Below are 22,490 nucleotides of genomic sequence, written 5' to 3'. Positions count from 1 at the left end.
GTCTGAATTAGGATCTGAAATATCAAGATAGTTTTAAGCATGTTGTATATTTGATACTAAAAATTAAAAGCGAAAGGGATACTTACACGAAATAAAGGATGGTGAAGTTTAAGTGGAGTCGAAAGTTGAATGGAGCTTCGTTCTAAATATGGGAACGTTCTGGTAGGAGAATTAAGGTTGTCTACGACTCTAACCAAATCTTTGGGTTTACTTATTCTATTTTTCTATATTCATTACGAAAGCAACTCTGATATACATTGAAGAAAGAAAGGTCACCTTCTCCTTTTCATTTATTCCCTTTTGGTTTCAAGATCGACGTCTCTCCCTACCTTTTTTAAAGTTTAAGTAAAAATATGGGTTTTGTCTAATAGCATAATTTTTATCATGCATTAATCAATTTACAATATCCCACCACAGCGAAACTCGGTGAATTACACAGTACACGATTTAGATTGTGTTCTATGTATTCTTCTTGGTAACTCTAAAACATTTTATGTAAACAAAATTTTGAGATTTTGTCACCCTTTTGTCAATGGATGTTGTTGATCAATGAAGTTTAGATGTTAAGAGACTAAAAACTTGCAAACCCATGGAACTGCAATGACATTCCTTAATCATGAAAAAATGGAAGCAAGACAAAACAAAACTAAAACCGAGAAAGCCAAATCCGTAAAAGCATATAAGCCTCATGACAACTCAAAAGAAATTGGTCCGGGTTGTTCACAATTCAGAGAATACAAATTCTCCCTGGGACTACTTATTCGTATAATGTAAGTATTTGGAACAAGAAATAGTATAAGAAGAAGACAGCATCCCATTGACGCAGACAAAAGTGTATGATTTGAGTCGTTCAACTTGACAGTCTGTTCTTATGTTATGACAGTTGGAGCAGATCGCCCGGTGAACTCCTGCATCTTAGACAGCTTCAGAGCTATGTCAACCTGTGAAACACACATCAACAACAATTCCACATTCAATGAGAGAAAACCCCTTTTGGTATTAGTTAAAAAGAATGAGTCCGAAAACAATTTATGGATTTGATGTTTTAAAGTAAGCATCTGACCAGAGGAGACAAAGCTTCTGAGGATTCTCGTCCGGTTTTTGAAGCATCCTTCTCGTACTGTTCAATGTATAGCCGGATGGTTGCTCCTTCTGAGCCAGTTCCAGAGAGACGGAAAACCTTCGTATGGACAGAACAACAGAGGATTCATAAGTTTTGGTTTTCTTAGAGATCTATGGGTAGCTGATATGCCTAAAGGCTCAAAACCGAAGATAAAGATGACTTACAAGTCGAGATCCATCCTCAAACAAGTAACGGATTCCCTGATGCTTCGAGATGGAGCCATCAACTGGATCTTTGTACTCGAATTCATCAGCACTAGCGACATTCGCCACATCTGAACGAATTCCTTTCACAATCCTGAACAAAAATGAGAGAGGAAGAGGTTAGGAAAACAGAGTACCAGACTGACGAGTGCATGTTCAAGTAGAAGAGGAATGAATTTCAGAGAAGTAGACGTGTGTGTACTTGTTGACTTCAGGAATTGAAGATTGCAGTTTGACCAAATGCTCCATCAGTTCCTTGGCTTTACCTGCGTCCACATTCTATGGAGACAAATTTTAAGCTATCAATAATTGTACTACTTGTTCTGCAAAATATGGTATAATTCAATCACAAAAGTTTTAGCAACTTTTACCTCATAGTCGTAACGAGTGTAATAGTGACGACCATAAGTAGCCCAGTGCTGGCGGACAATGTCTTCAACCGTCACCAGTTTACCGTCACCGTCAATATTTCCCTTGTTTTTATGAGCAAGTATTGACATCCAGGCAAGAACTGCCCAAATCCCGTCTTTCTCGCGGATATGATCCGATCCTATGAAAGATCTTCCCTTCAGAACCGTAAACGTTGATTTTAAGTTATTCAAGATGTGTGAGTGTGGAAATAGAAACTAACCAGTTCCAAAACTCTCTTCCCCACATACAGAACACATACCGCCATCCATCAGATTACCAAAAAACTTCCAGCCCGTTGGAACCTGATTTGTGATTTTATGAGAGGTGTGAACTAATTTACGGAGTAGGAAAATTAAAAGAAGCTGGATAGAAGTTGCAAGGTGACATGTACCTCAAAGAACTTCAAATTCAAACTTTTGGCAACAACATCAAGAGCAGCTGAGGTTGGCATGCTCCTAAAAGAAGTGGAAGTTAAAAGTAAGCGAAAAAGATAGATTAAAAGAGTTTCATACACTTAACTCTTCTAGAAATAGAGAAATCCCGAGTGAATAATAATACCTTGCAACACCTTTCAAACCAGATTTAAAGTACGGTATGGCCCCAACAGCATTTGCAGCAATTATAGCAACTGAATCCGAGGGAGTTACAAAGAACCTAGAAAAAAAGATATATTTTAAGTTTAAAAGTACTTGGTTAACCCGTTACATGTATAAATCTCACTTAAAAGAACATTAGTAGGCTACCTTTTACCAAGAATCATGTTACGGTCTGCATCACCATCAGCAGCGGCACCAAACTCTGGAGGTTCACCTCCGGTGTCAGATTTACCTAATCCCATTCGTGCCACAAGCTCCTTAGCATAGGTCAAATTGGGATCCGGGTGGCCTCCTCCAAAGTCCTCCTACAAAATGTTGTATTGAGGTGAATAGTGAGCCTGGAGGTTTATTTGTAATCAGTTAAGGATTGAAATTTCTTGGTTAGACAAATTTAAGACCTTGGGTGTGCAGTTTAATAATACGCTTTCTTGAGCACCGAGTTCTTCGACAAAGATGCGATGTGCATAGGCTCCAGCAACTCCATGCATTGCATCATAGCTTCATGAAACAAAGTAAATATAACATTTAAGCGAGGGACCATATATTACAAAACTTAAAACTCAAATGGAAATGGTTTGGGAACCAATGCAAGCTACATACCAGAATGTAAACTTTGGAGATGATATCAATTTCCGGATGGATTCAAAGTCGAAGATTGACCTTAAAGGAAATAGAAAATATTTTTAGAAAGATCAGAGAGACTGCACATAAAACATAGTAAGAGCAGATTCAGGAATCTTGAGGGAAGGCACTCACTTCATTAGTTTAACATAGTCATCCGCGGAATCAAAAACTTCAACATCGAATTTTCCTTCAGGTCCTTCAAAACTGGTTACACCAATGGCAGAGATATCAACCTGTAGAGCCAGATCAACAATGATTTAAAAAAAGACAGATGATGGAAAATATGCTGCCAAATAAGAGGATTGTTCAGAATGTTTAGATACATTGGGTAGATCTTGTGCTATTGGGTACTCCTTGATTGTCTTAGTATTCTCGTAAATCTTATCAGTGATTGATTCAGGAGCAGGTCCTCCATTTTCCATATTGTATTTGATTCCAAAATCCTGTATAACGGGTATCAAATCAACTCTTAGTCTTATCAATCTATATATCTAGTTTACTGAAATGAAACGAGTAGCTCAATCGAAAGGGGGAAGAGCACAACAGAGACAGAACAACAACGGAACAAACCTCAGTAGGGCCACCAGGGTTGTGACTTGCTGTTAAGATAAATCCTCCCGTTGCTTTTGATCCCTGTAACCAGAGACTGGGATTAAGTCTCTCATACATTTCGTGCTTATAGTGAACAAACAAAAACAAAACAAAACCAACGACAACTACAACCATGAGCTTAGAGAAGGATATCTTACATCAGCTCCTGATCTTTCACGAATCACAGCTGATACAGCAGGAGTTGATAAAAGAGTGTTTTTACCAACCCAAACACGTCGTACACCATTAGCTGCTGCCATCTTAATAATGATCTGTTAATATAGGGAAAACAAAAATTGTATGAAAAGCTGGTAAGCATAACTAAATGAAATAGCAGGAACTGAATCTGTAACAGGAACGGGTCAAACAAACTTAGCCAACGGAGCTTACACGCAAGTCATATAGATCATCTTTAAAGATAACCCCTAATCTTTCTATAGCTGTTCTAATTCAAATTTTTTGAGACAGAAACAAAGATAAATATGCGTGGCATTCATCTTAATAGCAGGATTTCCTATCACTAATGTAGCGACATAACAGATGAGTCTCTCAAGATACTGTAAGTACATGAGCACTAATACTGTAATACACAATTCCATCCAGAAAATTCTCGAAGACACGGAATCACATTGGTATTACCTGAACAGCATCATTTGAGAAATAACGACCATCACCAGAAACCACGAGTGTGGCACCTACACAAGATGAACAAATACTCATGAATTTCTCGAATGAGCAAAATATCTGCCTGGAAACTGTTTTGTCAACAGCCATCCACTCAAATAGCAACCAAGATGAGTAAGAAAAAATCTCACCTTTAACTTTCTCAGCGGTAAGCGCATTAAATGTTGCTTGGACAAAATTATGTAGATAATTGGGTTGCTTGAAAACTTTCACCTACACAGTTAAGTAAACCAAAATATCTAATGAGAAGACACCATAAGATGCAATTTTGATAACTGCAGAGTGGATTAAACAAATATGATCACTGGATTCATAGTATAAAACTATAAATTGATCCAACCCAAATTTATTTATAACAGATCCAACATTGCAGAACAGTGTTTATTTATAAACGTCAGTGTTTATTTATGAAGGTCATTGACACTCATATATGATTTAGATATCCATCCAAATCTAGTCTCCATCAATTCAAAACACGTAATGTATATAAATTGTATCAAATCAACATTCACCGCATAGCAAATCAAAGATTATAACGTGATTTATAAGCTGATCCAGATATATCATTCATCATAAAACGAAAAAAAATTGATCCAAAGACGAAATCTGATAGTAGATTTACGCAAATTTGTCATCATCACTCACTCACTAAATCGCATAATCAATACAGATCAATGCATAGATCAAATCGGATGAGAGTAATAATATAGTCTAAGAAAATCTAAACAGATCTGATCCAGATGCAACAAACAATTCGAGTTCGCGAGTTCAGAAGACAGAGATCGATCGAACGAACCTTCTTACGGAGACCAGAAGTTCCCGGTTTCTGGCCATCAATAGGAGATGTAGAGACGATAGAAACCTTGAAAACCATATCCGTCTTGAGAGGAGACGAAGAAGAAGAAGATCAGAATTGAATGTTACAGAGAGAAAACGAAAGAGAAGGAGAGTGATGATAAAAAAAGCAAAGCTCTGTGTGTGAGAGAGAGAGAGAGTATAATCTACGCAAAAATTGAAGCTAACGAGACCGCGACACGTGTGGCCAAGTGAGTAACACTGGAACGTTTCTCTCGTCTTTTTCACCTTTTTAACGACACCGTAAGAAAATCTCAGCCGTTGGATTCGCTGTTTAATTTTTTTTTCCTTGCGTAAACATTTCAAAGAGAAAATAAATACAGTATATTTAGTGGATCGTGTGGATCTACTAGAATATGCTGCTGATCGTGATACGTTACGTGCTACGTAATCCCATATTGTCCAAAAAGAAAAAAAATATATATATATATATCTTTTATTATTCTAATGAGCGATTCCAAAATTTACATGACACGAAGTTGTGATTTCAAGAAGTTGTGTAACTTGTCTCAAACGGGTAAGTTTCTGAGTAGCCGAAGAGCTTTCTCCCATTGTGGTCTTTGAGACATAACGATACGTCTCAATACTGGTGCAGCTCCTGCTCTTATGATGGCTGTGTGGTTCTCACTGTCCATGCTTAGGTTATACAGTACTGATAAACTCGCTTCAACGCACCGCTCGTTTCTTTCTTCTAGAAGCTTTACTAGCGGCTCGATCGCTCCTTGTGAAGCAAGAGTTTGGGTTGATTCTGGAACTTCCTCGGTGATTATCCTGTTCAGTTCCACAACTGCTGCTTCTTTTGCTTCTGGAGATGAGGAGAAGCTCAGTTGTTCCACAAGACTTGGGATCGTTTTGTAGAGAGTTACCTTTTGATACATGAGAAAAAGATGATTCAGATAAACCTGGTGAAAGTTTTGTAAGTAATCGAGATCCGAACTAATAACACTGACGTACCTCGATGTTGATTGGGCTGTTAAGGGATTGAGAGAGGGAGGAGGGAGTGTTGAGTTTGACAAGACAAGCAGCAACCCAGTCTTTGTAGTGTAGAGGGAGGCTTGATCTTAGGATCTTCCTTAGTAATTCTGTGTAAAGCGTCGTATCCATACTTTGGCGAAAACACTCAGAGTCAAGAAGTCTGGTCAGTAGCCTTGAAGCAGCAGTAATCGTTAAACCAGCTTCTTCCAACTCAAGCAGATGTTTCTCTAACTCCTCAGCTTCATTCTCAGGTTCTGCATTTCCAAAAACGTAGACTCGTACGTTGTCATGAATACGGTGTGAAATCATATGAGGAACCAACTTCTATGAATTCAAACAGCTTTAGCTAATGATATAAGTCTTTTTACCTTCCAGGACTTTCTGCCGGAGAGCAACATCCATAACAGTTGTGATATCCTCGGAGATGATCGTGTCCATGTTTGAATTAGTGACTATACCAAACTCGATGATAGAGATTGCCTTTCTTAGCAGGTTAGGAGAGGCTGTTTTCGCAATCTGGACAAGCCGAGAAAAAACAGCAGCATCCAGCACGTCCTCTCTGTTCATTCCCACCAGATATTGAGTATCTGATACTTCTAAAACTACAAAAGAACGAGCAGAAAATAAGAAATTGAGAAGAAGACTGACCTGGAGTCTGCTTTTGATCCATTCACCGCCCCTTCATAAAACTGGAGCATATAGAGAAATAGTTTCAGCCAAATGAAAACAACTTTAATACACACACCTTCATAAAAGTTGGAAACTAAACACACCTTGGATTCCATTTCCTTGCTAGGATCTAAGATATGAGCAACTATATCCAGAATCTGCATAACGTTGTTCACAAAAGACCATTCCACATCCAGTTATTCCATTATAGCCTGGAAAAAGATATCAAAGAACAAAGGAGGAAGAAAGTGAAGTCAGACCTGTTCCGTAAGGGTAAGTGAGACCTTTGGCTGCTTCAGAAGATTAATAAGAAACCATACTGCACCTTCAGCTTCAATCCTCTGGCAAACAGTGCGGCTGCATTTGATCAGGTATAAATAATTACAACCTCTTGGGAGAAACTGCTAAATTAAAAAAAAAAATAGATTTCTCAAAAATAAACACCTAAGAGATAAATTTTTCAAAGCACGGATAACAGGTAATTTAACAGTCTCTTTGTTGTTGTTGGCTAAAAGCTGAACCAAAGGCTTTACAGCTCCGGCTTCCATGAAAGAAATCCGCATATCCTCGTTGATAGATGCATCAGCAATTGACGCTGCAGCTCTTGTAACTGCCAATTCGTCTGCCAACCCAAGAATCAAGACTAAACGAGCCACACCATCTACACAAGGAAGAAGAGTAAGCTGCTGAGATTTCCCAGGCCCTTCAGATTTAATTTCCTTCTCAAATTCAATTGCTCCAATACGGGCAAGGAACTGCTGATTTGTCCTCCCAACAATTGCTTTCATTTTGGCTTCGTCTACGTCATCAACGTTCTTGTCAACATTTAAACCAAGGAGTAGCTCAGAGGCACCAAATCTGGAAGGAGTTTTTCTTGTCTGCTCGATCTTTATACCATCTGGTAAACTAGGCCAAGAATACAGATCCGGTCTGAAAGACTTGTAAGAGTCTGCACCAATTATGGGAATGGGTACGACACCCTCCTCAATGACGAGAATTCTGTAGTGTTCGTCTTTAGCGAGCTCCAAAAGCACATTTCTTGCTTCTTTTCTAATAACTTTAGACCCTTTGTTATCTGTATTATCGCCTTTCAATAGTTTTGCCTGGATTCCAATCACGAATGTAATGAGCAAACGGAGGTATAACTAAGTAATAGACAGTTTTCATATCAAATACCATTCCCCTAAGCGACGCTCAGCCAATTTCACATTGTTTCAGTTATTTCAGTTCTCCCCTTGATTATTAGCAATCACTTCACTCTAACATGCCACAGATAAGCGGATATGGATGGAAAACTAATGATCACTAGATCATTTGATTCTATTAGGAACAGAAACCAAAAGGTCTTACCAATTTGGGTATGACTCCTACTTCAACCAGAATCTTGTGGTTTGAGCGGCTAAGGGCTAAATTGGCCAAGACGCCACCAGCTGCTTCCTTTACGTTTACATCATCATCTTCAAGGAAACTAATGAGTAACCTAAGGATATCAAACTTAGCAACCTTTTCTCTAATTTCTTCATCCACAGTCAGATTCCACAGAGCACATATGCATTGCTCTTTCACCTGGAAAAACAAAACTATCAAATAATCAACATCACAAATTCAAATCCAACAAACAGAAGTATACTACTTAGGTATCATTAGCCTTCATACCACTGTAGCTAACGAAGGCTGGCTCAACAGAGCTGTAATCTCTTCCAACGCTGCACTCTCAGCAACGGATTCTCTATACAGATTCACAGAAGCTATAGACCGTATCAACCCAGCAGCAGCTTCACAGGCGGAGCTGGACTCTGACTTAAGAAGATTGGCAATAAGATTCAAACAACCATGAAATTGCATTATCGCATCAACACATTTCTTTCCACCCAAAGAGTACTTCCATAGCGCCTCTATGGCCTGTTCTCTGTCAAGAGGGTCATTGTCCAAACCAAGCATTCGAACAAACAAGGCCACATAGCTATCACCAACACTTGAAGAGCTTTTTTTCCTCACTTCTTCACCATCTTCAAACTAAGCTTATACGTCGCCAACAAACAAGACACAAAGCATTAACCTTTAACCTATAATCGAAGTTTTTTTCTCTTCTGATACTAGTCAATCTGAGAGATCAGAGCTCATGAGAGGGACTTACAGAAGCGACGGAACTTTTTTCTGTTGTATCGGAGTGTCCAGTTTCTCCACCGTGGGAACGATCAAAACTTGAATTGAGTTCGGAGAAACCATGACGGAGATGAAGATTCGAGTGGATAAGTACCGGAAAGTGGCTAAAGGAGAGCTCTCGTCTTCTTCTTCTAGGTTGTTTTCTAGCTTCGACAGTGAGAAACTGGATTTGGGTGCTTGAGATTGGTAACAGACGCAAACATGGGAGCTCGAGAACGCCCACACCGGAAGATACTGTAGAGAGCGACATAAGAAGGTAAATTAGTTCGAACGTCCTTCTCTCTGAGCCTTCAAAGTTTTGATTTTTTTCTTCTCCAATGTTCTCGCTTGGTGATAGATATACTGAGACGAATCGACTCTCTCTTTTCTCTCTGATTCTTCAAAGGTCTAATCTTTTTCTCTTTAATTGTTTTTTTCTGGCCCAAAATGTTTATACTTTACCAAAAATGTGGTCTACAAGGGAATTGAACTCGCAACCTCACTGGTTTATGACTTTAAGTAAAGCTTTTTGTGGGCACTGCTTCTCAACTTCAGAAGAGATTTGGCAATGTTGATTTGGATGGAGCAAACGAGTTATGAGATTAACATAAGAACTGAAGAACAAATCAAAATAAAACTTTATTGTTCCCTGAAAGAAGAAAAACAAAGAACATCTTAAATTAGAAACAGTGTCTCAACAACTTCTACAACTTTTGAGCTTTGAACAAACTCCTCAAAAGTACACATGATTATAAGACAGAAACCTCCTCTCTTCACTCATTAGCCTCCTAACCTCCACCTAATGCCGGTCAGGTTTCAAAATTTTGTAATCAGAGAGTGTAAAAAGGGCGATTTTTTTTCAAGCACTTCTCTACACCGACGATAAGGAGATTTGCTTCTCTTGCTTAGCATCCCCCTTAGGTGTATTCACTTCATTTCTTCAACACTGACATTACTGTCTCGGTAAATTTGTTGAGGTCCAACGACTCCACTAGGTTGTTCACGTAGGCCATTGCCCCAGGGTTGGCAGACACAGCAGCAGCACCAGCAAAACCAGCAGCCAGAACTGCAACAGTGGTAGCTATACTTTTGATGCAGCCACCACTTGAGAGTTTCCCGGCGATCACCTTGCAGCACTTGTCTGCATCTTTGTAAAGGGACTGGCTTGCACCATTGGCTCCTCCCTCGGCAAGAGCTTCCTCGTTCTGTAGATTAGTAAAATATCATTGGATAAGAAACGGTACTTAAGGTGGTGAATTATTTACAAAGAGGTTTAAAAGATGGAACATTGTTTTGGAACCTTTTGTCTCAAGCTCTTCATTGTTTGGTTGAGAGTGAGGGTTTCCGCAGGAGTCAGCTTGACAGAACGCTCCTTCCACTCGTCAATGAGCTTTTTAAGAACAGCAACACTGGCTTCCAAATTTTCGCTATAGAGATTCTCCTGTTAACCCGATCCACAAGCAAAAAGTAAAAGGCCAGTCACAAATAACTCATATGTGGGAAAAGAAAGAGTGAATCCTACCCAGTGTTTGCAGCAATCAACGTTTTGGGTGAGAGCCCAGATAGTGATTGCAGCGGCTTCCTTGGCTAATACGACATTTCCTGTATCAAACCATTATTTACAATTTTATTGCATCGTCTTCTAGCGGACGTGTAGGTGGGAATATAGAGATAAAGTTTAGCATACCTTCCCCGGCTGCTTTCAGGGCAAATGTGAAGATTTGCTGAGTGACTTGCTTCATTGCTTTGCTTCCAGGTGCACCAGCAAGAGACACCTCCTTCAGCAAGGGATATATTGCCTCAAACCTCTCCGTTGCCTGCACGTCAAACCATTTTTTAAAGATCAAAATCAACCCTCGTTCAGTTATTTTGGAAGCCACAATATTACTTTACCTTCACTCTTGCAGATGATGCAGGGAATGTAAGTCGAACCAAGATCTCAAAGGAAGGAGGTGGAATTAATCGCTCTCCCTTCCTAACAGCCCCATTTAAAAGTATTGTCCAGGCCTTCGGGTTAGATAAGATCCTGTAAGAAAAAACACAATAAACCAAGATTAGATAGATGATTATCACACATAAACAGGACATCATATGAAAAAACTTAACTCACCTCTCAACCAACTGAAGGATAAGATCCCTTGACTGAGGATTGCAACTCTTGCTACTGACCACCGGTAACAAGTTGTGCGCCCACGCATACAAGCCTACTGATATATCACCTTGGGAGGCCTGTGAATAGTTATCAATTAAGAGAAAGCAAATTTCAGAATCTCTGTCATAAAGAAAAACATAGGTTTTGGTAATTTTAGGGTCTTTGTTATATCAAGAATAAAACTTCACACACCTGAGCCATCATCCAAACTATAACTGGAAGCTTATCTTGTCCCTGATACTTGGGATTCTCCCTCAAAGTTGGCAATATATTGGTTAGAGCATCAGGCTTCTTGCGCAATACCATTGCTACTGTCACAAATATCGCAACCTATTCATCAAAAGAATCGTACAATGATGAATCTAGAAATGCAATGGTAAATCAATAACCAGACCGATGTATCCACAAAACCAAAGCCATGAAACTGGTATTATTCAAACAGCTACCAAAATACCTGAGATTTTGAAGAAGCGTGTTGAGCGCCCTTCTTACCGCCCTTGGCAGCTCCTTGTTGAACAGCCAAGTCAGCAAGAATACAATCCAATCCCCACAATACAAAGACTCCAAGTGCCTCAATGGGACGTTGGTTGATCCAATCAGCTGATGTCTTATAGACAGCTTCAGGAATATGAGAGAGTGGAATCTATTGAAGAAGAAGATATCAGCTCTATGAAGATAAAGAACCCAACATCAAACGATAATACTATATGATTAGCTAAGACACACAACACATAATGCAACTATTGGGAACTGTGTCTAGTAGATTGAAAAGATAAACTTGATGCATGGCCATGAATTGAAACTTTTAAAACAAAACAGAGAGATGTATAACTCACATCGATTAGCTTAGATAAAGGAGACTCCTTGAACGTTTTAACCCATGGGAAATGAGCTGAGGATACTTGAGAGAGTGCTCTTCCAAAGTAATCAGCATATCTCATTAGCTGAATCTCTGGTTGACTCCCATATGATTCCTATTCAAAGATTCAATTTTTTTATTTGTCCATAGCAAGAGAAGATCACAATCAAGCGAATTATACATTTACACATACCGTAGCTTCAACGAGGAAAGCTTCGAGATTGGAGACATCAATTTTAGCAGCTGCTTCAGCTAATGTCACCTTAGGCTTCTTCTCCTTCTTAACCTTTGGTTTCTTAACTTCCTCTGCCTTCAAATTCCCCTTCCCCGCCGCGATTTCACTGTCGCTGTCTTCATCACCGTATCCGTTAGATCTCCGTTTAGATCTCCCATCATCAGACACATCCGCCGCATCAGAAGCCTTCTTCGCCGCGAGGATCCGTCGATGACGACCCTCAGCTTGCTCCTCGAGAGAACGGAAGACGTTGTCTCTTCCTCCGTTGGATAAAGCTCCGTTGGGGATTAGATTCCCGGTGACAGTACCGTTCGCCGTCGCCGCTTGATCCGCCGGTTTTTGCTTGCGGTTGCGTTTTGGGTACACCACTTTCTTCCAACCATGGTCGTTGTGAGAGTTACCATTGGTGGTTTCAAAGCCGTTGTCGTACTCCACTGATTCGATCGGATCCATATTTTTCTAGAAAATTAAAAATTCAATTTTTTTTTTTTGTGTTTTCGATTTTCCCGGCGAGAAATGACGGCGACGACGACAAAGAGACGACGTGATGACTGAACGGAGAGGTATATATGTAGGTTCAATTCATTCGATGGTATGACATCATTATTACTATATTTTTTTAAAAAAAAGTTTTATTTCGTCGTCGATAATATGACATTTACTTATTTTTGACCAAAATAAAAATAAAGGTTTAATATAATCAAGAACACGAAACTGATGTATGATGTTCCGTAATTATTATTATTTGTAGTTTTGAGATGTTTGGTAATTATTTTATTGCTAATTTTTATTTTTTGCGATTTGATCCAAAATAAAATATATAGATATTTTTAATCTGGTATCCAGATTTAAAATAGAGAAATTCCTTTAAATACTACAAAAAAAGTTTTTTTCCAAAAATACTATATTTTAGTTTTGTTTTCCAAAAATACCACAAAGGTTTTTTTTCCAAAATTACCACAAACACAAAAAACTGATTTTTAACGATTTAGAATTTTTTTTTTCAGGTTTGAGTTAACACATTTAGTTTTAGGGTATAGTTTTTAGGTGTAGGGTTTAGTATTTAGAATTTAGGAATTAGTTTTTAGTATTAGAACTTTAATTCAATTATGTGGTATTTTTGGAAAATTTTACATTTTAGTGGTATTTTTGGAAAAAAAAACTAAATTGTGGTATTTTTGTAATAAAAATCTATATGTTTGTTTTTAAAAAGGTGGAATATTTATTAGAATATCCCAAATAAGTATGTTCTTAAATTTGAATGAGAAAAAAAACTATTTTAATTATCTTAGCTATATTTCGCGGATCTAGATATTTTACAGGTATGGACATATTTATGTAATTGGTTTTTAGATCTAGATGGAGATATTATTAATTCTTAATTTTAAAAGTTTTTGGTTGGCGTTCACTCTTATAATAGCCAAATAAATTTTCGTATTTTGCCAAGAAAAAAAAAAGGTAAATAAAAGTCAGATTTTGCACACAAAAAAAATAAAAAATAAAAACTGTTTCTTTGGATACTTCCATCCACCATTGTAATATTTGTCAACCATGTCCTATTCATATTCGCATTTAGTGAATGTATTTTTTTTTTCCGTAGCCAGATCTAGAAAATTAAATCAGCTAGAAGTTTTTTTTTTCCTTTTATAATTACGAGTGATAAATCATAAATGACAATCAAATGCATAAACTATGAATGAATATTTTTAAGATTTTTTTTTTTTTAAAATAATTCAAAATGACTTTTAGAGGTAGAGAGAAAAATGGAAAGTGGTGCCGGTGGTGGTGATCGGTGGAGAAGTTCGTGACTTTGTGCAATAATAATTTGAAAGTCACACAAATAATTTGTCGATAAAGTCAACGACGAAATTAAAGGGCTTCATAACAAAATCATGCATGTGGTTAAATTGTCTATCTCCATCACTAATTCACTACTAACGTTTTGTGACAAACTAATCAACATTTAAAACTAATCAGTACGTACGTACGTGAACGCAACGTGACAATAACTACGCAAATTTCGATCAGACTACGTGATTACATGTTGGAGTTGGCTTTTTTTTTTTTGGTCTTTCATAGCCAAAACCACAAAGAAAAGACATTCTGTGAGATAATTTTTTTTTTTTGTTCATCATCATATTATTGCTTAATTATACGATTGTTTCTGTTGAAATTAGGCCCAAAATTGGCTGTCTGACCAACTAGATTGGGGCTTAAAGTCATATATTCATACAAAAATTCTTTCTAAACAATAAAACACTACGATATTGTTTTTTTTCACATTTACGTATATGGGTAGAATTGTTTGCTCGCTGGATACAAGCACCCCATTGTATCGACTATAGGCTAAAAGAGAGCAAGCGTACACTCCAAATTAATTCAAACAAACATATAACCACTGATTGCAGCGACTGTCTTTGCAAGAGAATCGATACTAGGATCATCTTTGCGACCACGTACTGGGTGATGATGAAATCATTTGTTCACCCCGTTGGCCGTTGTATTCACTACTTTTACATCCTACATAGTACTATTAACTATCGACAAAAACTGAAAACACAAAATCTAACATGCAAGATACGAAAGCCGTAGACGGTTGCAAATTAACGATCAACAAACAATAGAAACCGCATCACTTAGCCTAATTGAGACTCTAGCTTTTTTAAAACCAAACAAAAAAAAAATGATTTAATTATAAAAATGATTCGGGATTTGCGTACGGAACCACTCAGTAATATTTAAATCAGATTAAGAAAATCCAACAATTAAGAAAACTAATACGTAGCTAGCATAAACATGCATATTTATTGACAACTAACTAAGCAAAAAATTATCTATCCAGTACCAAAGAATGTGGCTACCACACTTTTATCTAATACCTCTATGGCTTTCCCAGATTTGATGCACCTTGGAGTCTTGTATTGACCAATCGAAGCACCTTGTGAGATGAAGAAATCCATAAGAGAGTCAAATGTCCCATGACGCACCACCTTTATCTCCAATGGTCCTACTGATTCTTCTTTAAACCGACAGATCTTATAAACAATGTCAAATGAATCCTCCATTAGTAAACAACACTTCGAGAATGTCTCTAATTGTTTGAGGTCCATTTGCTTCTTGCTCTTTTTGTCTTCGTTTTTGTCCTTAACTTCCCAATAAACTACGTATACCCGGGACAGTGGAGTTATCAGCATAGCTAGTGAAGTCTACTAGCATGAGATCTGATGAGTCAAGAGCGAGTTTTGCGCGATTAACCGCCTTAAACAGATCATCTTCGTTAGTTTTGTCCAAGTCAATGCTTAAAACCACGTTGTCTCTTCTTATAAACCTAAACTGAGGTGCTTTGTTGTAGAAACCAGTCACCAATAGAACATCTCCAATTCTTATTCTATACAAGCCTGAAGGAAATTATAAAAAGAGAGAAAATTAACTTTCTTTAATATCGTAACATAAAATAAAATCATAGTTTTTGAAATCCATATTGTTTTACTATCTTGCTCACCTGAGAAATTGGTGACCACAGCTTCATAAGAACATCCGAGTTTCACATCCCCAAGGTCAACAACGTCATTCATATCTCCATCCACTGGTATGAACTCGAAGTAGGACACATTGGGCATGAAAGTGTACGATACATCTTCAGGCTTGCACATAGGATTGAGATTTAACCCGATCGAATTGAGTCTCCGAAGAAGCATAGATCGTTGAAATGAGAGACAGCATATCATTAGAATAATAGTTTAAGGTGGGCACATATTGAGCCATCGAACCTGTTACAATAGTTTCAATATATTTAGCTTTTGGCCAAAGTTTTGTGATTATACCTTTCCAACACTTTTGGTTGCAAATTTTTTCAATGGTTTTTGACACTTGATCAGGCTGAGCCCCACCAAGAACTATAGACACGGAATCTCGACAACCAATGTCCGTGATCCACTCGCTGAGCTGCCTTGATCGGATGTTTGAACACAACTCCTCCCATGAATCTTCAAGAAACTTGATTGCTCGGACCATGACTGAAGCAAAGATAGAACCAATTCTTATAACGTCATTTCTTTGAACCAGACCACAAAGCAAATGGCAGAGAGATTCTGTTTGTAGTCTGGACATAATATAACTTCATCAGGCCACTGGTGTACGTATAATACCAGTTCGATGGACAGTTCTTGAAATAGTTGCTCTTTAAATAGCTACAGCTTGCGACTCGAGCAGGCAAGCCAGAGGGTGTGACGGATTCGAGTTTTGTGAAGTAAAACATCATCGCCTTTCCTTTCTCCACACCTTTCACATTACTAGACAGAACAAGAAACTAATGATTTTATTTATTTGTTTTATGAGTAATTTAATTTCATTCATGAGTTTCGTTTAGAAATTAGAACTATGGACTTACTTGCTTATAGTGTGCATCCGAATATCATACATGAAGGTCAAGTTGTGTCTAAATATTTTTCATTCCATGGCATCATCTTTTGTGATCCCCCTGACGTTCCCGTAACCAACATTTTTAGAATTATAGGGCATGATATTTTCACATTTGGAATTTGCAAAACAATAATATAATATTTTTAAACATGCAAACGTAAAACAATCATGATCTTAGTTAATTCTTACATATACGAAAGAAACAAAGAAAACCTCTTGTTTCTTACCTTAGTACGAAGCAGGTGATAGGTCTGGCCGAAATGACATTCGAGGGCTCTCCATTCGCAACACGTTCGATATGTAAGAGATATTCCTTGATACGCAAATGATATGATATCTCTAGATTAGGAATGTACAATAATGGTTTAACCTAGAGGTTCCCTCACCTCTTAAGTACATAATCCTCAATTGTACTATTGTAAAAACTCATTCAATAAACATTCTTTACATGGTATCAAGAACCTAGATATTTTTTTTCTTTTCCGCCGCTTCTCTCTTATTTTTCTCTAGATCTATCTTCTCTTCCTCTCTGTCGCTATGGCAGCTGCAGAAACTGTTGATACTACATCTTCTCTCCTTCCCATCAACAAACTAACCTTTGTCAACTACATGATCTGGAGTCTTCAAGTCCATTCTCTTCTTGATGGCTATGGACTTGCAGGCTTTCTTGATGGCTCATCCCTTCCGCCGGATCCAACAATCACTGTCAACGATCAGGTCACGACGAACCCCAAACATACAACCTGGCATCGCCAAGACAGACTCATCTACAGTGGTCTCCTTGGCACTCTATCCTCATCCATCCAGTCTGTTGTGTCCAAAACCAAGACCACTACGGAGATGTGGAAGCAGATCGTGGCCACCTATGCTAATCCAAGTTGGGGACATGTTCAACAACTTCGGATCCAGCTCAAACACTTCACCAAAGGGGAAAAATCTGTTGATGATTACCTGCAGGGTCTCACTGCTCGCTTTGACCAGTTGGCCTTACTTGGCAAACCGGTAGAACATGAAGCAAAGATTGAGTTTATCCTCGATGGTCTGCCTGAGGAGTACAAGCTTGTCGTGGATCAAATGGAGGGTCGAGATACACCTCCTACTGTCACTGAGATTCACGAGAAGCTCCTCAACAGAGAAGCCAAACTGATGGCTACCTCTCATGCTCTCACCAGTCCTGCTCCGATCACTGCCAATGTCGCCTCACGCCAACGCCCAAACCAGGGTCGTACTTATCCCCGTTCCTCTTCACCGTGGCTGAAGAACAACACCTCTCCATCTGACTCTTAAGAATCACGTGTGATGAAAGGTTACCAGGGGCGATGTCAACTGTGTGGCATTTACGGTCACAGCGCGAAACGGTGCCGTCAACTCCAACCACGCCAAGGCTTCTACAACAACCAAATGGAGTCTCAACCTCGTCCATGGCAACCAAGAGCCAACCTAGCTTTAGGTTCTACGTCCTCTACGAGCCCCTGGGTCATGGACAGTGGTGCAACTCACCACATGACAAATGATTTGCAAAACCTTTCACTCCATCAACCATACAACGGTGGTGACAATGTTCTCCTTGGTGACTGTACTGGCATTCCTATTACACATATGGGCTCCCTTTCTCTTCCCTCCTCCTCATCTCGACACTTCACTTTACACAATGTTTTATGTGTACCACAGATTCATAAAAACCTCATATCTGTTTATCGCTTGTGTAACGCTAATCAGGTTTCAGATGAATTCTTTCCTGCTTGGTTTCAGGTGAAGGATCTATTCTCGGGAATCCCGTTAATCCAAGGCAAGACCAAGGATGAGCTTTACGAGTGGCCAGTCTCCCTCTCCACCATCAAATCCTTCTTTGCGACCACCACCTCCAAACCATCAATGGCTGACTGGCACAACCGATTAGGAGATCCCTCTAGTTCCATTCTCAAAACAATTCTCTCAAATTTTTCACTTCCTTGTTTACATTCAGTTTCTTCCTCTTCACTTTGTTCTGATTGCTCCATTAATAAAGCTCATAAGCTCCCTTTTTCTGAATCAACAATTATTTCCACTCGTCCTCTCGAATATATCTTCTCTGATGTCTGGACCTCCCCAATTGTTTCTGTTGATAACAACAAATATTATGTTATCTTTGTCGACCACTACACCCGTTATACTTGGCTTTACCCACTTAAAACAAAATCCCAAGTCTGTGAAACCTTTCTCCCTTTCAAATCTCTCGTTGAGAACCGCTTCAACACCAAAATTGGCACCCTATATAGTGAAACGGTGGCGAGTTCATTGCCCTTCGACAATTTCTTGCGTCTGCCGGAATCACTCATCTCACCTCACCTCCTCACACCCCATAGCACAATGGTATTTCTGAAAGGAAACACCGACATATAGTGGAAACCGGTCTCACTCTGCTTACCCATGCAGGCATGCCTAAGTCATATTGGTCCTATGCATTGCTTGCTGCTGTCTATCTCATCAATCGCTTACCAACACCTGTTCTTGCGCTGAAATCACCCTTTGAGATGTTGTTTGGTACTACTCCCAACAATTTGAAGCTTCGTGCTTTTGGATGCCTTTGCTTCCCCCTTCTCCGACCTTACAACAACAACAAACTAGAAGATCGATCAACGCCGTGTGTCTTTCTCGGCTACTCACCATCACAAAGTGCCTACCACTGCCTCGAACCAAGCTCTCGCCGAATCTATACATCCCGCCATGTCAAATTTGATGAAACCCTCTACCCCTTTAAGACTCCTCATTCCCAAGATACCTCGGTTCATACCTCCCCAATGTCAACCCAACCCGCAATCCTTACCGTCCCACACCCTCCGCCACTCGTATCGACTCCAACACAACGAGATTCCTCTGAGAACGTAGACCTTCACTTGACTCCTTCGGGCAATCGTTCCACCGAGATTGTTGATTCTGCGTCACCGTCGGAATTAGGTATGTCTCCCACACCCTCTCCCTCTTTGCACAATCGAACACTCTCACAATCACCACTGGACTCAGGCCCAACAAATGGCATTAATAGTCTCGGCCCATTATTTGATTCACCAAGCCCAGCTCATAGTCCATCCTCGAGTCATCAACCTAGTTTGACATCTTCTGCCGCCGGTTCACCTGATCCAGTTCAGTTGTCGTCTTCGTCAAGCACCACTGTCGCACCCACACCGACTCCATCGTCGCCTTCCTCCGCTGTCAACCAACCTCCGCCACCTCCCCGACCGCCTAATCGCCATCAAATGCAGACTCGCCGCAAAAACAACATCGTCAAACCAAATCCCAGGTACAATCTTTATGCTGGTTTGTCTCCTAAAATACCACGAGAGCCTCAGACGCTTTCTCAGGCCATGAAGGATAAACGATGGCAAGGAGCTATGTCTGAAGAAATTGATGCCTTCGCACGGAATGGGACGATTGAGTTGGTCCCTCGACAACCTCATCACAATGTCATCGGCTGTAAATGGCTTTACAAAAACAAGTTCCTCCCTACCGGTTCTCACCACCGATGCAAAGCACGCCTCGTCGCCAAAGGCTATAACCAGGAATACGGACGCGACTACACATAAACATTCAGTCATGTCGTCAAAGCTACTACGATACGAATGGTTCTTGATGTTGTTGTGTCAAAGGCTTGGCCGATTCAACAATTTGATGTCAATAATGCGTTTCTTCAAGGCACCCTGAACGAGGAAGTCTACATGGAACAACCACCGGGATTCATTGACTCCGACAACCCCAACCACGTTTTCCGCCAACACAAAGCAATCTACGGTTTGAAACAAGCTCCCAGAGCCTGGTACAACGAACTCAAGACATTCCTAATCAGCATTGGCTTTCATAACTACTTGTCTGACACTTCCCTATTCACGCTGCAACAAGGTTCACAGTTCATTTACTTGTTGATATATGTTGATGACATTTTAGTCACAGGAAGCAGCAAACAAGGCATCACCAAAATTCTCACTTTACTTGCTGATCGATTCTCTGTCAAAGACCCATAAGATTTGAATTATTTCCTTGGTTTGGAAGCACACCGAACAGATCTTGGTCTCCATCTCTCTCAGCGGAAATACACTATCGACTTGCTTCACTGATACAACATGCAGAATGCAAAGCCCGTAAGCACACCAATGGCTGCAAGTTCGAAGGTCACGCTTTGCTCGGGAACACCTTTGCCTGACCCATCACAGTATCGGCAACTCGTCGAAAGCTTACAATATCTCGCCTTCACTAGACTCGACATTGCCTATGCCATCAACCGTCTCTCTCAGTTTATGCACAAGCCCACTGAAGAACATTGGCAGGCTGCCAAACGGATACTTCGGTACCTTGCAGGAACAACGACACATGGCATTTACTTCTCTACAAAGAATCGTCTATCTGTTCATGCTTATTCCGACGTAGATTGGACCGGCGACTCCGATGATTACACCTCCACAAACGGCTACATTGTCTATATTGGCAATCACCCCATTGCGTGGACAGCTAAAAAGCATAAAGGCGTAGCTCGATCGTCAACCGAAGCAGAATATCGCGCTGTTGCGAACACCGCTGCGGAGTTACGATGGGTCTGCAACGTCCTCCTGGAACTTGGGGTCGATCTACCGCACAAACCAGTGGTGTACTGCGACAACATCAGTGCCACATTTCTATGTGCAAACCCTGTGTTTCATTCTCGTATGAAACACATTGCTGTTGATTATCACTTCGTTCGTGATCAAATACAACAAGGGGCGCTTCGTGTTGCTCATGTCAATACGCGCGATCAACTTGCTGATGTGTTAACAAAGCCATTACCACGTTCGAAGTTTTTAGACATGCGGCACAAGATTGGCGTGGTCAAGACCCCTTAATCTTGAGGGGGCATGTAAGAGATATTCCTTGATACGCAAATTATATGATATCTCTAGATTAGGAATGTACAATAATGGTTTAACCTAGAGGTTCCCTCACCTCTTATGTATATAATCCTCAACTGTACTATTGTAAAAACTCATTCAATAAACATTCTTTACACGATATATGGCTTAACATCTTCATAAGTCACCACCGGTTCATTCTTTTTGAATATCTCTTTATCAAATCTCCCATGGAAAAAGCGCTGGAGGTATCTTGTGTTTGCGTTTAGTGTGAGTATCTCCTCCAATATATATATTGTCTTGTATCTGCTTTACATTTGATGTTAAATCCTCCAGCACTTTCAGTTTATAAACTGGTTTTTCGGTGAGATCAGCGATTATACTCATAGCTGGTTACCTCTAATTCACCTGAAATTAAGAACTGAGCAAGGAAAAATTGATGATTAATAAATCACGGAAGCACCTAAAATTAGTAAGTTTGATTAAACACGTCAGAAATATATCGGTTAATGTGTAAAACGATTTTTTGATAGATCTTAAGCTTCCAAAAGATTCTTCATGTTTGTACCTTAATTAAGAACTTGAGATATTTTAATATATGCTTGACAGAGTTAGATTTCAGAAAAATATGTATATGGACTCAACTTCCTCGGATCTTCCGAATCACATGCATAGCATATCAGTAAAGTTACTAATTTTGTCTTGAAACTTACGAATCACATGCATCCATATCAGTAAATTATGAAAAAATACTTACGAGTGTATTATGAGTAATACATGTTTCATTACTATTTTGATCCGTCTCTTATAAGCCCTAGTTCGAGTATATTAGTCTAAAGCATTGTATTTGAGGCATTAATGGTTTGTTAAGCTTAGTTGGATACTTGGATTCTGTTCTTCTTAAAATCTTTCAGTTAACTTCGAAATCATCTTTGTATATTCATTTCTATTACTTTCTTCCGAATACCTACGTCCAAAAATGAAGGGGTCATTGTTCGTTCACGAACTCGTCATTAATTTGCTACACCTACAACCCTACAACAACTTTTCTTATATGTGTTGGTCGATCGTCTAGGCATACATATATTTT

General features: G+C 39.4%; 3 protein-coding genes and 1 pseudogene across 3 annotated transcripts; all 4 read right to left on the bottom strand.

Moving 5' to 3' along the window:
- On the bottom strand, positions 645–5,210 carry LOC104776445 (probable phosphoglucomutase, cytoplasmic 1). Its single transcript, XM_010500522.2, has 18 exons — positions 5,029–5,210; positions 4,364–4,445; positions 4,188–4,243; positions 3,707–3,820; positions 3,528–3,590; positions 3,281–3,400; positions 3,090–3,190; positions 2,934–2,993; positions 2,732–2,831; positions 2,481–2,638; positions 2,296–2,391; positions 2,129–2,192; positions 1,958–2,039; positions 1,698–1,876; positions 1,529–1,605; positions 1,288–1,420; positions 1,064–1,180; positions 645–941 (listed from the first exon to the last, which is right to left on the bottom strand). The coding sequence occupies exons 1-18, from the start codon at positions 5,104–5,106 to the stop codon at positions 870–872; spliced, it is 1,752 nt and encodes a 583-aa protein (XP_010498824.1). The 5' UTR covers positions 5,107–5,210; the 3' UTR covers positions 645–869.
- Positions 5,495–9,304, bottom strand: LOC104776444. Its single transcript, XM_010500521.2, has 10 exons — positions 8,869–9,304; positions 8,388–8,747; positions 8,082–8,297; positions 7,176–7,834; positions 6,992–7,088; positions 6,836–6,889; positions 6,711–6,751; positions 6,431–6,621; positions 6,042–6,316; positions 5,495–5,953 (listed from the first exon to the last, which is right to left on the bottom strand). The coding sequence occupies exons 1-10, from the start codon at positions 9,145–9,147 to the stop codon at positions 5,597–5,599; spliced, it is 2,529 nt and encodes an 842-aa protein (XP_010498823.1). The 5' UTR covers positions 9,148–9,304; the 3' UTR covers positions 5,495–5,596.
- LOC104776443 lies at positions 9,499–12,681 on the bottom strand. The gene is made up of 10 exons (XM_010500520.2): positions 12,081–12,681; positions 11,865–12,002; positions 11,483–11,671; positions 11,221–11,358; positions 10,987–11,105; positions 10,770–10,902; positions 10,564–10,693; positions 10,399–10,478; positions 10,177–10,317; positions 9,499–10,081 (listed from the first exon to the last, which is right to left on the bottom strand). Exons 1-10 carry the CDS (start codon positions 12,573–12,575, stop codon positions 9,809–9,811), a joined length of 1,836 nt encoding a protein of 611 aa, XP_010498822.1. The 5' UTR covers positions 12,576–12,681; the 3' UTR covers positions 9,499–9,808.
- On the bottom strand, positions 14,957–21,787 carry LOC109130420 (annotated as a pseudogene).

This window comes from Camelina sativa, chromosome 3 (genome assembly GCF_000633955.1).
Source record: "Camelina sativa cultivar DH55 chromosome 3, Cs, whole genome shotgun sequence".
Taxonomy (NCBI): Eukaryota; Viridiplantae; Streptophyta; class Magnoliopsida; order Brassicales; family Brassicaceae; genus Camelina; species Camelina sativa.
Note: the sequence above shows the minus strand (reverse complement) of the source record. Positions and strands in the feature narration are given on the sequence as shown.